The following is a 13,411-nucleotide window of genomic DNA, read 5'->3' as shown; positions in this document are numbered from 1 at the left end:
TGCCACACACTGGAAGGGGCGGGGCAGGAGAGGGCTCGTCGCGCGTGCGCAGGTCGGGGGGCCGGAGGGAGGCGGAGGCGCTAGGGTCCAACTGCTGAAGCGTCTCCATGTGACAGTGACCGGAGTCCTAACTCCTGGCGCCGCCCGATTCGGGCTTCTGACCCCAAACACTGTCCCCCGTCCCCGCGCCAGCAGACAACAGCAGACCAGGACGCTTGGTGTGTGGCGGTGCCGCTGGAGGAATCGCCCCGGCGGGGTCAGGTGTCTGAGGGACCCCGCGGAGACCCCGGAGTCTCCGGAGAGAGGGGGAGCGGCGAGCCGAGCGGGGATTTCTGTCGGCGCGCGGAGACATGAATGGCTTCACGCCTGAGGAGATGAGCCGCGGCGGGGACGCGGCCGCCGCCGTGGCCGCCGTGGTCGCCGCCGCCGCCGCGGCCGCCTCGGCCGGGAACGGGGCAGGGGCCGGCGCCGGGGCTGAGGTGCCGGGGGCCGGGGCGGTGTCGGCTGCTGGGCCCCCGGGGGCGGCCGGGCCGGGCCCCGGACAGCTGTGCTGCCTGCGGGAGGACGGTGAGCGGTGCGGCCGGGCGGCGGGCAACGCCAGCTTCAGCAAGAGGATCCAGAAGAGCATCTCCCAGAAGAAGGTGAAAATCGAGCTGGAGAAGAGCGTGAGTGACGGCGGGACGGCCATGCCCTGCCCTGCTCTGGGGCTCCCGGAGCGGTGCCGACCGGGGTTTGGGGGTCCCCTAGACCTGGCTGTGGCGCGAGCCCGTCGTGTGGTCTCGGGTAGGACGCGAACCACAAAGTCGCCGCAACTCGGACCGCCTCCCCCGCAGACCCACGCCAGCTGGCCGCGGGTCCGCTGCTCCCCCCCACCCCGCCCCCTCTCCCTCGCTTGCCCACCCCCACCCTTCCTACCCAACCCCCGCGCACCCCCACCCCGTTCCGGGTGTCCGCCCTGCTCGCCGTCCAACCCCTTCCTCCTTCCCTGAGGTCGGGACACGAAACAAAGAGCACCGCGGCTCGGAGGGCCCGGAGTAGTTTTCTTGCAGCCGGTCCGCTCCTCCTTTGTTTTGCTGCCCAAGCTGGCGCGTGGCCCCGGGGAGTAACCCCCGGCTGTAGGCAAAAGTGTAGTCCTGCAAGCGAGGCGCTGGTGCCGCGGTGGAGACCGACTCCTCTGCTCGTCCGCCGGGTTGCGGAGGGAAGAGAGCCGAGCTCACCCCGCGCGGTGCAGACAGCAGGGCTGCTGGACGCCGCCAGCTTCCAGCGCAGCTGCCGGGAATGTGGGGAGCGCTGCCTCTGCGGCGCTGCCACCCCTGCGGCAGCATCCGGATTTCCTTTACCGTCCTTGTCCACGTCCGTTTCTTGTGTTTCTTTGACCATCTGTGAGGTTTTCAGAAACAACCATTGCCACTTTGCGGAGTTTTGGCTGGCGGTGAATGGATAACAAGATGCCAGAACCTAGCATACGCCCTGCATAATTTTAACTTGGACTTCGTTTACAAATTAATTTCAAAGCCTTAGTCTTTAATCGCTTGTTGTTGTTGTTTTTTTTTTTTTAAGGAGTTTAAACTGTTAATAATGCAGCCCAGTATTTCAGATGTTACCATACAGCGCTCAAGACTACATTTAATTGAAGCTTTTGCAAAGTTTGTGATCTATTATGCCTGTTAGAGTTCTTCAGTCATGCTTGGGAGACGCTTCTCAAGTAAACTTGAATAGTTTCACATTGCCTTTGGTTGAAAAAAACGTAATACAGACAAATACATTCATTAAATACTCAGAAGTTTGTAATTCAGATGTAAATATAAGTAGTATATGAGATCGGTAGCTCATTTGTAAAAATGGATAGTTTTGTGTCTGGATTATAATTTGAGTACTGAGAAAGGGTATGAAGCATACATCATGCTACTAAAATGTGCTCTTTAGAGAAAATACTGTCAATAGCAGAATTGTGGGCAACATCATCTTTCCCCTTATTAAAAAACAGCGTGACCTAACAAATCTAATTCACCCTCACTACAGTTTAATTAAAAAATCCAGACAGTTGCAATTTCTCATTCTGCTTGTCTGCTTCCCTTCCTTCCTTTCACTCCTCCCCACCCCACTCTCCAATCCTCTTAACCCTATTGTCAGACACGGTATGTTCTAACTGAATACAGGACTTAAGCATAGAAATATGCTGTTGTCTTAACAATGGCCTATTTTGACTTTTTATTTTTAATAATTCACTGTGCCCTATGTATTTTACTAATACGTAGACACGTTACATAATAATAAGTGGTCTGTGAAACTTTTTTGTTTTAGGCAAGGCATCTTTACATTTGTGATTATCATAAAAACTTAATTCAGAGTGTTCGAAACAGAAGAAAGAGAAAAGGGAGTGATGATGATGGAGGAGATTCACCTGTTCAAGATATCGATACGCCAGAGGTAAAGTTTCTGTATGTTAAATGTAAATCCTAAGTATTCCATTCTGAAACTTCTATTAAAAGATAGGAACAAATTTTAAAAATACTTAATGCGAAAAATCTGAAAATGAAAGCAAAATTAAATATAGCCAATTAACAGGCAGTTGTAGTTTGACTTATGTTTTCAATTCACAATGCTTATACCTCTATTGCCTTCTTTTTTTGCTCCCAGTTCTCAATATTTACCTTCAAAAGATTGAAGTGCTCTATATATTTGTAGTTTTGATTATGTAAAAGAAGTAATGGAATGGAATTAATTAAATAATGTAATTTTTGTTACTTAATAACAGAATTACATTTTTGTTGTACCAAAATTGAAATGCTATTATGCATATCAAAGATAACAATTTAAAAAAGTTGCATGAACTAATTCTTACATGTTTATTTTTTCTAGGTTGATTTATACCAATTACAAGTAAATACACTTCGGAGATACAAAAGACACTTCAAACTATCAACCAGACCAGGACTTAATAAAGCACAACTTGTTGAGGTATTTATGAAGTTTTAAATGAGCCTGTTTATATAAAAAAGAATTATTAAAGGCTAATGAAATTGTTAATGTAGTATGTGTAACAATACAGCTCAGTTAGAAAGATCAGTTAATAAAAAATCTATTGTGGAAGAATCTAGTTTCCTAGAAATGTTTGTCTCTTAAATTGCTTTATGTAACAACCACTCAGTGGATTGTATGTAGCTTTCTAAATATCTTTTAATACTGGCTTTCGGAAATATCAGGTAATAATTTTTAAATTCTCATTCTAGAAATCTGTTGGTTTTAAAATTCCACTCAGGAAGCATTTTTTGAATACCTTATTGAGGCATAATAAAAGAAATTGATAAGCTTTGTTGTCTTTATTATAAATTTTTTGAGTTTTGGATGGATTAGGTCTACAGATTAGCCCATAAATAGTATTCCTATAACTTGTTGATTTAACTATTTCAGAATTTGTCTTTGTTGATGTTAGCTTGTTTTATTAGAGGCATCTATGCCTTCACATCTGGAAGATGCAAAGATTTTTTTTTTTTTTAAGAGTTTATTTATTTACTTGAGAGAGATCTGAAAGAGAGAGCATGAGCAGGGAGAAGAGCAAAGGGAGAAGGAGACACAGACTTCCTGCTGAGCCGGGAGCCTGATGGCAGCTCAAGTGAGAGGGACTCTTATCATGACCTGAGCTGAAGGCATACATTTCATCAGCTGCACCACACAGGCACCCCAGATGCAAAGACTTTTATCCAAGGTTTTATTTAGTTTGCTTTGAAATAAAACTTTTAGTCTTTTTGTAAATTTTGAAATATGTGTGTTTTCAGGAGTTAATAAAGAACCAAGAAATCTGTGAATCAAGGCATTTACAGATTTATGTATTTATACTTTAATCATTTTAAGTAGAAATACTTAATCTACTCAACAGAATAGAAATGTAAATATATAAATCAGTTTTCTCATATTTTTCAGCTTGTTTTTAGTAATGCAGTGTTTTTTAAAATGCGCCTATTGAATAAGGTAAAAGATGAAGGTACAATTCTTTGGCAGAATGCTTTTTTAACATCCTTAAGATATAATATACTGACTTTTTAGCCAGAATTTCCTCTTTCCTTCTTGCCCAAGCAACAAATATTCAGTTTTTCTTTAAATTTGATTTAAAAAATATAGCCCTTTTTAGATTGTATAGTATATTAATAAAAGATAAACATGGGTATTTACTGTGATGAAACTGTATCTATATATACAGATACTAATCAAGTGGAAGATACCTTTGTTTTGGGACAAGTGTGAACTAAAAAACTGATTATTTTAAATGTTACATATGAAGTACAATTGACCCTTGAACAATGCAGGGGTTAGGGGCATAGTCAAAAATATGCATATAACTTTTGACTCCCCAAAAACTTAACTACTTACTCATAGCCTATTATTGATTGGAAGCTTTCTTAAGAACATAGTCTGTTAGCATATTTTATATGTCATATGTGTTATAGTTATTCTTACTGTAATCTCAATAAAGTAGGCTAAAGAAAAGAAAATGTTAAGAAAATCATATGAAAGAGAAAATACATCTACAATACTGTATTTATTGAAAAAAAAGTTTGTAAGTGGACCCTCACAGTTCAAACCTGTGTTGTACAGGGTCAGTAATGTGTATTTTTTAAGTATACTAGTCCACCTGAAATATTTGATAATCTGATATTTAAAAAGTCATATTATTTCTAGAGTTACTTTCTTCTTTAGAAATGAGAAAAAAATCCAAATGGCCATGAATGTTAATAGTTCACTTAGGAATGATTCCAGAGTTAGGTAACTGGCTTCCTTAAAACTCTTAATTATCGTATGAATAACATTTTCATTAAGACTTTTTTTGTCTTTACATTCTAGATATGCATATCAATACCCCTGTTTAGTCCATTGTACTTCTCTTGGTTTTGTAGTGTTAGATTAGCATAAAGAAAAAGCCAGAAAGCAGATAAACATTCTTCAGCAAATGTCTCTCTTTCCTCGCATTTTCTATCCATAATATTTATTCAGACAAACTTTCAAGGAACCTTAACAGAGAGTACTGCCAATGAATGAATGAATATAAATTATAGCAAATATATTTGTAGGATATTCTATGGTTTGTTTCTACAGTACCTACAGTTTTTCAACTTAAATATTTATTTATCCTTTTTCTGTGAGTAGGGTCTAGATTTTGTTTTATTTCATTCATATTTAAAGTTTTAAAATATTTACTTTCTAATATAGATTCTAGTTATAAAATTTAAATAAATAAAAGGAAATTACACATTCTAATGACTTTTTAATTGAGTGGGCTGGAGGGTCCTGTGAAATCACCCTCTCTCTTGTTCATAACATCTTAATTACATGCTTTTCATCTTGTTGGTATTTTGTAAATAGTTTATTATTTAAAGGAAATAGCTCTTATAGCACTTTTTCTTTTGATAAAAGTGTTTTTTACGTAGTATAATAAATGTTAATATCTATAATTTAATTTCAATTTCAATTTTTTGTTTGTTTGTTTTTTTGTTTTTTTAGATAGTTGGTTGCCACTTTAGGTCTATTCCAGTGAATGAAAAAGACACCTTAACATATTTCATCTACTCAGTGAAGAATGACAAGAACAAATCAGATCTCAAGGTTGATAGTGGTGTTCACTAGGAGAGGTGGAATTGAGACTAAGACTTGGATGTTCAGATGTTAAGACTGTTTACTGTTTTTTCACATGTAGAAATGTTCCTTGTGTATTTTTTTACAGAGGATTTTCTCTGGTTTTATTTTCTTTGTTTCTGACTCTAATAATTAGTTGGAAACTCGTGTAAAATGAGCTTTCCTAGATTAAAAAAATATTTTAAATAAAGGTGATTACTATTATAGTTGTTTCAGTGTATTTATTTTGTGAAATTTGATTTTTTTAAAACTAGTTTTAATTAAGAGTTTAATGTAAAGATCACTTTGTTCCAACATTTTATTTTTAATTTTAAATTCCAAGAAATGAAGGTTAAGAGAAGTAGCAAATGCAGCACATTTGCTTTCTCTGGGACAATCTGATTTGGAATTAAAAATTAGCATTATTTTTTAAAGTGCTTTTGGGTTATAATAGGTTTGAAAAATAGACTTCCACTGGAGTGCAGTTTCTTTTTTATTTCCTTTTTTTTTAAAATCATTACTTGATAAAGTTAGGAAGATCAAAGGATTTAATTTATATGCCTACCTTCTTCCAACAAAGACTAATGTGCCAGCAAAGACAAACACGGTGCTGAAAGTTGAAATAATGTAGAATTAGTTTTACTTGTTTCTTTAAATTTTATCTTAGAGAAAAAGTGTTTATACGGCATGAACATAGAAGTTCTGCAGTACCCTTTAATTTTCAGTCATGTCCTGTACTGTTTACATTGCAAATTAAAACTAGTATGTTGAGAGATATAGAAATTTAATAAGATCTTTAAATTTTGGTTCATATATAGCTCTGACTTGGTTTATATTCTACTTTTGTTTACATTTCATCCTCTATCAGTTTTCTATTAAAGTTCTCATAATTGCAAATCAAATTTATAGCTTATGACATCAAAACAACAACAGCTTTAGTTAATATGCTTGATCATGGTGCAGATTTTAGGCTGAAATGGATCAGAACATTAATGTAGCTCAAGATTTCTCTCAAAGGTTGATATTTGGGCCTGATAATTCTTTACCATGGGAGGCTGTCCTGTGTGTTGTAGTTTTAGCAGCATCATTGCAGTCCACAGTAGAGCACTCTGAAGGTGTGACAAACAAAACTATCACTAAATGCTGCCAGACATGCCCTGGGAAGCAAAATCATTCATGGTGAAGAACCACTGACATAGTTACATCTAAAGTAGTGGTTCATTAGAAGGTTAGTCTGTATTTTTAAGGGTTCTGGGTGTATTGACAACTAGAAGATAAGGTGAAAAATAAAACACTAGTCTTTGTTCTTGCTGTAACCATTTGAAGATTTACAGTTGGCCCTTGAATGATGCAGGTGTTGGAATACCAACAACCACATAATTGGAAATCCATATATAGCTTTTGACTCTCCCAAAACTTAACTACAAGTAACCTACACTTGGCAGTAAGCCTCTCCAATAACAAACAATTAATAAACATTTTGTATATTATATGTGTTATATACTGTATTCTTAAAAGTAAGCTAGAGAAAAAATGTTTTTGACATAATAAGGAAAATATATTTGCAGTATTGCATTGCAAAGATTCTGCATGTATGTGGGCCCGCATAGTTCAAACCCATGTTCTTGAAGGGTCAACTGCACTTAATTGATGAACAGAGACTATAATAATTGGTATTATAGAATTCTCTCGTTTTTGGCATTCTAGAAATCTCTGTGAGAAGTTTTTTGTTAGCTGTCTGAAAGGGAACCACATAGCTACAAGATAAAGTTTATTTAAAGAAAGTATTACTTCTACATATTTTTATCTAAATCTATAATCTGTAAAAAGTTAATTTTTTAAATAAAACCATATAGGCTTACTTTTTCCTACAAAAACACTCCATTCTTGTGAAAGAAGCTTGAAACCATTTGCTTACATTAAATTAGCTGATTATGAATATAATCTTTGACTAACAATGTTAATTTCATACAGTTAATTATTTGCATAAAATGTAGTTGGATAGGGCAGCCCCCGTGGCTCAGCGGTTTAGCGCTGCCTTCAGCCCGGGGTGTGATCCTGGAGACCCAGGATGGAGTCCCGTGTCGGGCTCCCTGCATGGAGCCTGCTTCTCCCTCTGCCTGTGTCTTTTTTTTTTTTTTTTAAGACTTTATTTATTTATTCATGAGAGACATGGAGACAGAGAGAGAGAGGCAGAGACACAGACAGAGGGAGAAGCAGGCTCCATGCTGGGAGCCTGACGTTGGACTCTATCCCGGGTGCCCAGGACCACACCCCAGGCTGAAAGCGGTGCTAAACTGCTGAGCCACTGGGGCTGCCCTCTGCCTGTGTCTCTGCCTCTTTCTCTCTGTGTCTCTCATGAATGAATAAAAAAAACTTAAAAAAAAAAAACTATCTAAAATGTAGTTGGATAAAAAGTGAAAATGAGTTCTGGGTGTTATTTATCCATTGAAATTAAATCCTTGTTAGAGCAATTTAAAACATGAAAAGCAAAGAACTTCACCATAGCTCAGGAACTCAAAATGCTGCAATGTAAAAGTCAGGTTTATATAAAAATTTTAATTATTTGCTTTTGGGTATAAAAAATTCACTAAAAATCTTTTTCACACTTATGTCTGAACCAAAAAAAGTAAATGGAAACTCGTATCTCTATAAGGGTACAGGTTACTTTTAACATTAGAGTATTAGAAGAATCCAAAATTAACTGAGGTAGAAGAAAGAAAACAGAATGAGTAGCAGGTACTTAAGAAATAAGTCAATTATTTGGTAGAACTACTTTTTATTGAACATTGAAGAAAAGGCTAAAAATACCTGAAATCTATTTCTTACAAAAACAAGCTCTATATTATTTCTACATAAAGTTTTATTATTAATAATGCTGCTATGAACATTTGTATGCAAATTTCCCTTTTTTAAAAACAATTTTATTTATTTATTCATGAGAAACACAGAGAGAAGAGAGAGGCAGAGAAACAGGCAGAGGGAGAAGCAGGCTCCATGCAGGGAGCTGGACTCGGGACTTGATCCTGGGTCTCCAGGATCAGACCCTGGGTTGAAGGTGGCACTAAACCGCTGAGCCACCTGGGCTGCCCTGTGTGCAAATTTCTATGTGGACATGTTTTCATTTCTTTTGGTATATAACTAGGAGTAGAATTGTCAAATCACATAGTATTCTATATTTAACTTTTTGAGAAACCTCCAGATTTCCATGTGGCTGTGCCATTTCCATTCCCACCAGCAATGTATGAGAGTTTCTATTTCTCCAAATTGCCAATACTTGTATTTCCTTTTCTTTTTTCTTTTTCTCTTCTTTTTTTTTTTTTTAATTAAAGTCTTCCTACTGGGTGTGAAGTGATAGGTCATTATAGTTTTGGTTTTCATTTCCTTAATGACCAGTGATATTGTATATCTTTTCATGTGCTTATTGCCCACTTGTATGTCTTCCTTAGAGAATATTTTTTTTGAGAATATTTTTTAAAATCCTTTATTTTTTAATTGGGTTGCTTGTCTTCTTATTGCAGGAGATTTTTATTCTTGATGTGGATTTTAAAGATTTTATTTATCCATTCATGAGAGACAGAGACAGAGAGAGAGAGAGAGGCAGAGATAGAGGCAGAGGGAGAAGCAGGCTCCATGCAGGGAGCCCGATGCGGGACTCGATCCCGGGACCCCAGGATCATGCCCTGGGCTGAAGGGAGGTGCCCAACCGCTGAGCCACCCAAGCGTCCTTGGATATGGATATTAAGTCCATATTCAATATATGATTTCCAAATATTTTCTCCCATTCTGTGAATTGCCGTTTCATATTCTTCATAATCTTCTTTGGTGCACAAAAGTTTTTAGTTTTTATATAGTCCAATTTATTTTTCTTTTGTTACTCATAGTTTGGTGTTAGATCTAAGAATTCATTGTCAGATCTTCGGTTATGAAGAGTTAATCACCCTTATTTTTTCTAGGTTTTTTTGTTTGTTTTTGTTTTTTTTAAACATAGCTCTTAAATTCAGGTCATTTACTCATTTTGAGTCAATTTTTGTATGTAGAGTGAGGTAGAGGTTCAACTTCATTGTTTTGAATGTGGTTATCCAGTTGTCTCAGCCCTGTTTATTGAATACTGTTCTTTTTTCACTGAGTAGTTTTGGCACCCTTGTCAAATATCAATTTGTCATAGATGTTTGGGTTTATTTCTGTATTCTCAATTCTATTCCATTGGCTTATATTCCTTTCTTATGCCAGTACTATACTCTTTTGAGTCCTATAGCCTTGCAGTAAAGTTTTGAAATCAGGAAGTGTGAGTCCTCCTACCTGTTTCCCTTTTTCAACATCATTTAGGTTATCTGAGGTCCTTTGTAGTTCCATATGAATCTGAGAATTGTTTTTTTCCATGTTTGCCAAAATGGCCATTAGAATTTTGATGAAGGTTGCATTGAATCTGTAGATCACTTTGAGATTGCCATATTAGCAATATTAAGTACTCCAATCCATGAACATGGAATGTCTTTCCATTTATTTTGGTTTTTAAAAATTTCTTTCAGCAATGTTATATAGTTTCCAGTGTGTCTTTTACACCTTGATTAAATTTATTTCTGATACTTTATTCTTTTTGATGCTACTATAAATAGAATTGTTTTCTTAATTTCTTTTTTGAATCGTTCATTACTGATGTATAGAAACACAATTGGCTTTTGTGTGTTGGCCTCTAAACTGTGCTGAATTTTTTTATTCTAGTGGTATTTTTAAATATTCTATGAGATTTTCTTTATATAGAATCATGTTAACTGTAAATAGAGATAATTTTTCTTCTTCCTCCTAATTTGGATATTCTTTCTTTTTCTTGCCAAATTGCTCTATCTAGGATTTCCAGTACAATATTGAATAGCAGTAGTAAAAGCAGGCATCCTTGTCATGTTCTTTTTCTTAGGAGGAGAGATTTCAGTCTTTCACCTTTGGGTATGATGTTAGCTCCGGATTTTTCGTAAATGCTTTTTATCATCTTAAGGACATTCCCTTCTATTCCTAGTTTTCTGGATGTTTTTATTATGAAATGGTGTTGAATCTTGTCAAATACTTTTTCTGTAACTATTGAGATGATCATGTGTTTTTCCAGCCCCTCTACTCTATTAATGTGGTACTTTACATCCAATGGTTTTCTTATGTTGAACCACCCTTGCATTCCTAGGATAAATCTCACTTGGTCATGGTGTACAATTCTCTTAATGTGTTGTTGGGTTTGGTTTGCTGATATTTTGTTGAAGATTTTTGCATGTATATTTGTAAGTATATTGGTGTGGAGTTTTCTCATACTGTCCATGCCTGACTTTGGTATCAGAATAATCCTGATATAAGCTTTTATTTGTAAAATTCTTAAAGTATAGGGGGCACATACATATATGCCACATATTTCTCCAAATAATACCACTCTGCAAAGATGAACCCATTATGGTGATACCATTCTTTTTTTTTTTTTTTTTATTCATAAGAGGCAGAGAGGCAGAGAGGCAGAGACATAGGCAGAGGGAGAAGCAGGCTTCCTGCAGGGAGCCCAATACGGGACAGATCCTGGATCCCAGGATCATGCCCTGAGCCGAAGGCAGATGCTCAACCACTGAGCCACCCAGGTGTCCGATACCATTCTACAGAAGTAAGTTGGAGAAGTTAAATCAGTGCCAATTTACTATAATTTTTAAAAAATATTTTATTTATTTGTTTTAGAGAAAGAGTGGGAATAGGGGGAGGAACAGAGGAGAGGGAGAGGAGCATAGGAGAAGGGAGACGTAAGAAGAAAATAATTTCAAGCAGACTCCATGCTAAGTGTGGAGCCCTATGCAGGGCTTAATCTCATGGCCCTGAGGTCATGACTTGAGCTAAAACCAAGAGTCAGATGCTTAACTGATTGAGCCACCCAGGCACCCCAATTTACTGTGGTTTTCTAATATTAATTTCTCTTCAAATCTTTAAGAGGAAAGTTAGGCTTAGGCTGTTAATGCAAAATGATTTAAAAATACATGAATTTAAGGGGATCCCTGGGTGGCTCAGTGGTTTAGCGCCTGCTGTCAGCCCAGGGCGTGATCCTGGAGTCTGGGGACCGAGTCTTTTAAAAATAAAATAAAATCTTTTAAAAAAATATATGAATTTGATTATTTTTTTCTTTTTGGGAAAATCATTTTAAAGCCTATAATACTTTACTGATGGGATTATTTACATTTTTAAAAGCACCTGTCATAATATTTTGCAAAAATTCTTTCTTTTGGAAAGAACTCATGTGTTATCCATTAACAACTATAAGGACGTTAAAGTTTCAAGACGATCTGTGAATGTTCTTTTAAAAAAAAAAAAAGATTGGATTTATTCATGAGAGACAGAGAGAGAGAGGCAGAGACACCGGCAGAGGTAGGAGCAGGGTCCATGCAGAGACCCCAGTGTGGGACTCCATCCCAGGACTCCAGGATCATGCTCTGGGCCGAAGGCAGGCTCCAAACTGCTGAGCCACCCAGGGATCTCTGATCTGTGAATGTTCTTATCTGTCCTTCCCTTTCTCTAGTAGTTGTTGCTCATTGTTTGGGTTCTCCATATAGCTTCCCATTCTCTAATAATCCTTTATGATTAGTACTTAATCCCAGCAAACAAAAATGTTCAAGGCATCCCTATGGATTATGATGAGAAAAAGAGAAATTTTATCAAGAAGAGATGAGCTATTAGTATTACTGTCAACTTTGTCCTCAGATTCATAAGAAGAAAAAGGTTATAAAGTGCCAATATAAAAATACAGAAATTGTTAAATCAGTAAGCATTTAGCTTATATGAACTAGCTGAAGTGTACAATCATGTGTCCCATATGAGTAAAGGTTTATTTTCTGAAAAGGAGATATATTAGATGGTGCTCATATTTAAGAATAACGTAGTGATTAAGATTCTAGATGCTAGAGTAAGACTGGCCCTATTCAAAACCTGGCACTACTGCTCTGATAATGTAACCTTAAGCTCCTTGATCCCTCTAAACGCTGGTGCTTTGGCTATAGAATTGGGATCATGACAGTACCCAGTTCATTCAGTTGTAAGACAGTGTTAAGAAAAATAATAAATTTTTAGTAAAAGGCTTGTCTTTTCTTGTAGCTAAAAGCTGTTGAAAAAATAAAGATCTCTTTATTAATATGATTCAATGAAATGTTTGTTTTTGAAAATATACTGACCTAGTCAGAAAAAGTTGCATAAAGTATGTGAACATTCATGTTTTTATACTTATTTGGTAATATAAAGAAGAATGTGTGCTTCTGTTATGCATTCATTTCTAAAAGAATGTAACTTAATTTCATGTTATAAAAGTTATTTCCAGAAGAGGGAATATACAATAATATTATCTATTAAATTCCATTAAATATTTAGCTTTTTTTCAACTACTATTTTTTCTTTTTTCTTTTTTTTAAGATTTTATTTATTTAAAAAAAATGATTTTATTTATTTATTTATTTATTTATTTATTTATTTATTTATTTATTTATTTATTTATGAGGGACAGAGAGAGAGAGAGACAGAGACATAGGCAGAGAGAGAAGCAGGCTCTATGCAGGGAGCCCGATGTGGGACTCGATCCCGGGACTCCAGGGTCATGTCCTGGGCTGAAGGCAGGCACTCAACCACTGAGCCACCCAGGTGTCCCCAAATACTATTTTTTCTCATCAGGTTTTGTTTGCAGTAATAAGGGAACACTTCAAAAGCCATTGTTTCTTCACAGATGCTCTCATGCGGATGTGTCATTTATAAATAGAGATACTGAATCCTTAATGCTTTTTTCCTCCCTCAAAGA

General features: G+C 37.0%; 1 protein-coding gene across 7 annotated transcripts in view; it reads left to right on the top strand.

The window, feature by feature from the left end:
- The first annotated feature begins 60 nt into the window (after window positions 1–60).
- Window positions 61–13,411, top strand: part of SAP30 (Sin3A associated protein 30) — a 137,828-nt gene continuing 124,477 nt past the window's right edge. For 4 of the 7 annotated variants that reach the window (XR_005989421.1, XR_005989423.1, XR_005989422.1 and 1 more), the window contains exons 1-3: window positions 61–665; window positions 2,305–2,430; window positions 2,863–2,961. Coding sequence is in view for 4 of the 7 variants with exons in the window: in XM_041766393.1 (XP_041622327.1) it covers window positions 351–665; window positions 2,305–2,430; window positions 2,863–2,961 (540 nt within the window). In the remaining 3 variants the exon portion in view is untranslated. Of the gene's footprint in view, window positions 666–2,304; window positions 2,431–2,862; window positions 2,962–5,499; window positions 5,836–13,411 lie in introns of those variants that run through there. The other 3 variants (XM_041766397.1, XM_041766395.1, XM_041766394.1) reach the window with 3 other exon arrangements.

Source organism: Vulpes lagopus, chromosome 8 (assembly GCF_018345385.1).
Source record: "Vulpes lagopus strain Blue_001 chromosome 8, ASM1834538v1, whole genome shotgun sequence".
Taxonomy (NCBI): Eukaryota; Metazoa; Chordata; class Mammalia; order Carnivora; family Canidae; genus Vulpes; species Vulpes lagopus.
The sequence above is the reverse complement of the archived record's forward strand: the minus strand, read 5'-3'. Positions and strand labels throughout refer to the sequence as shown.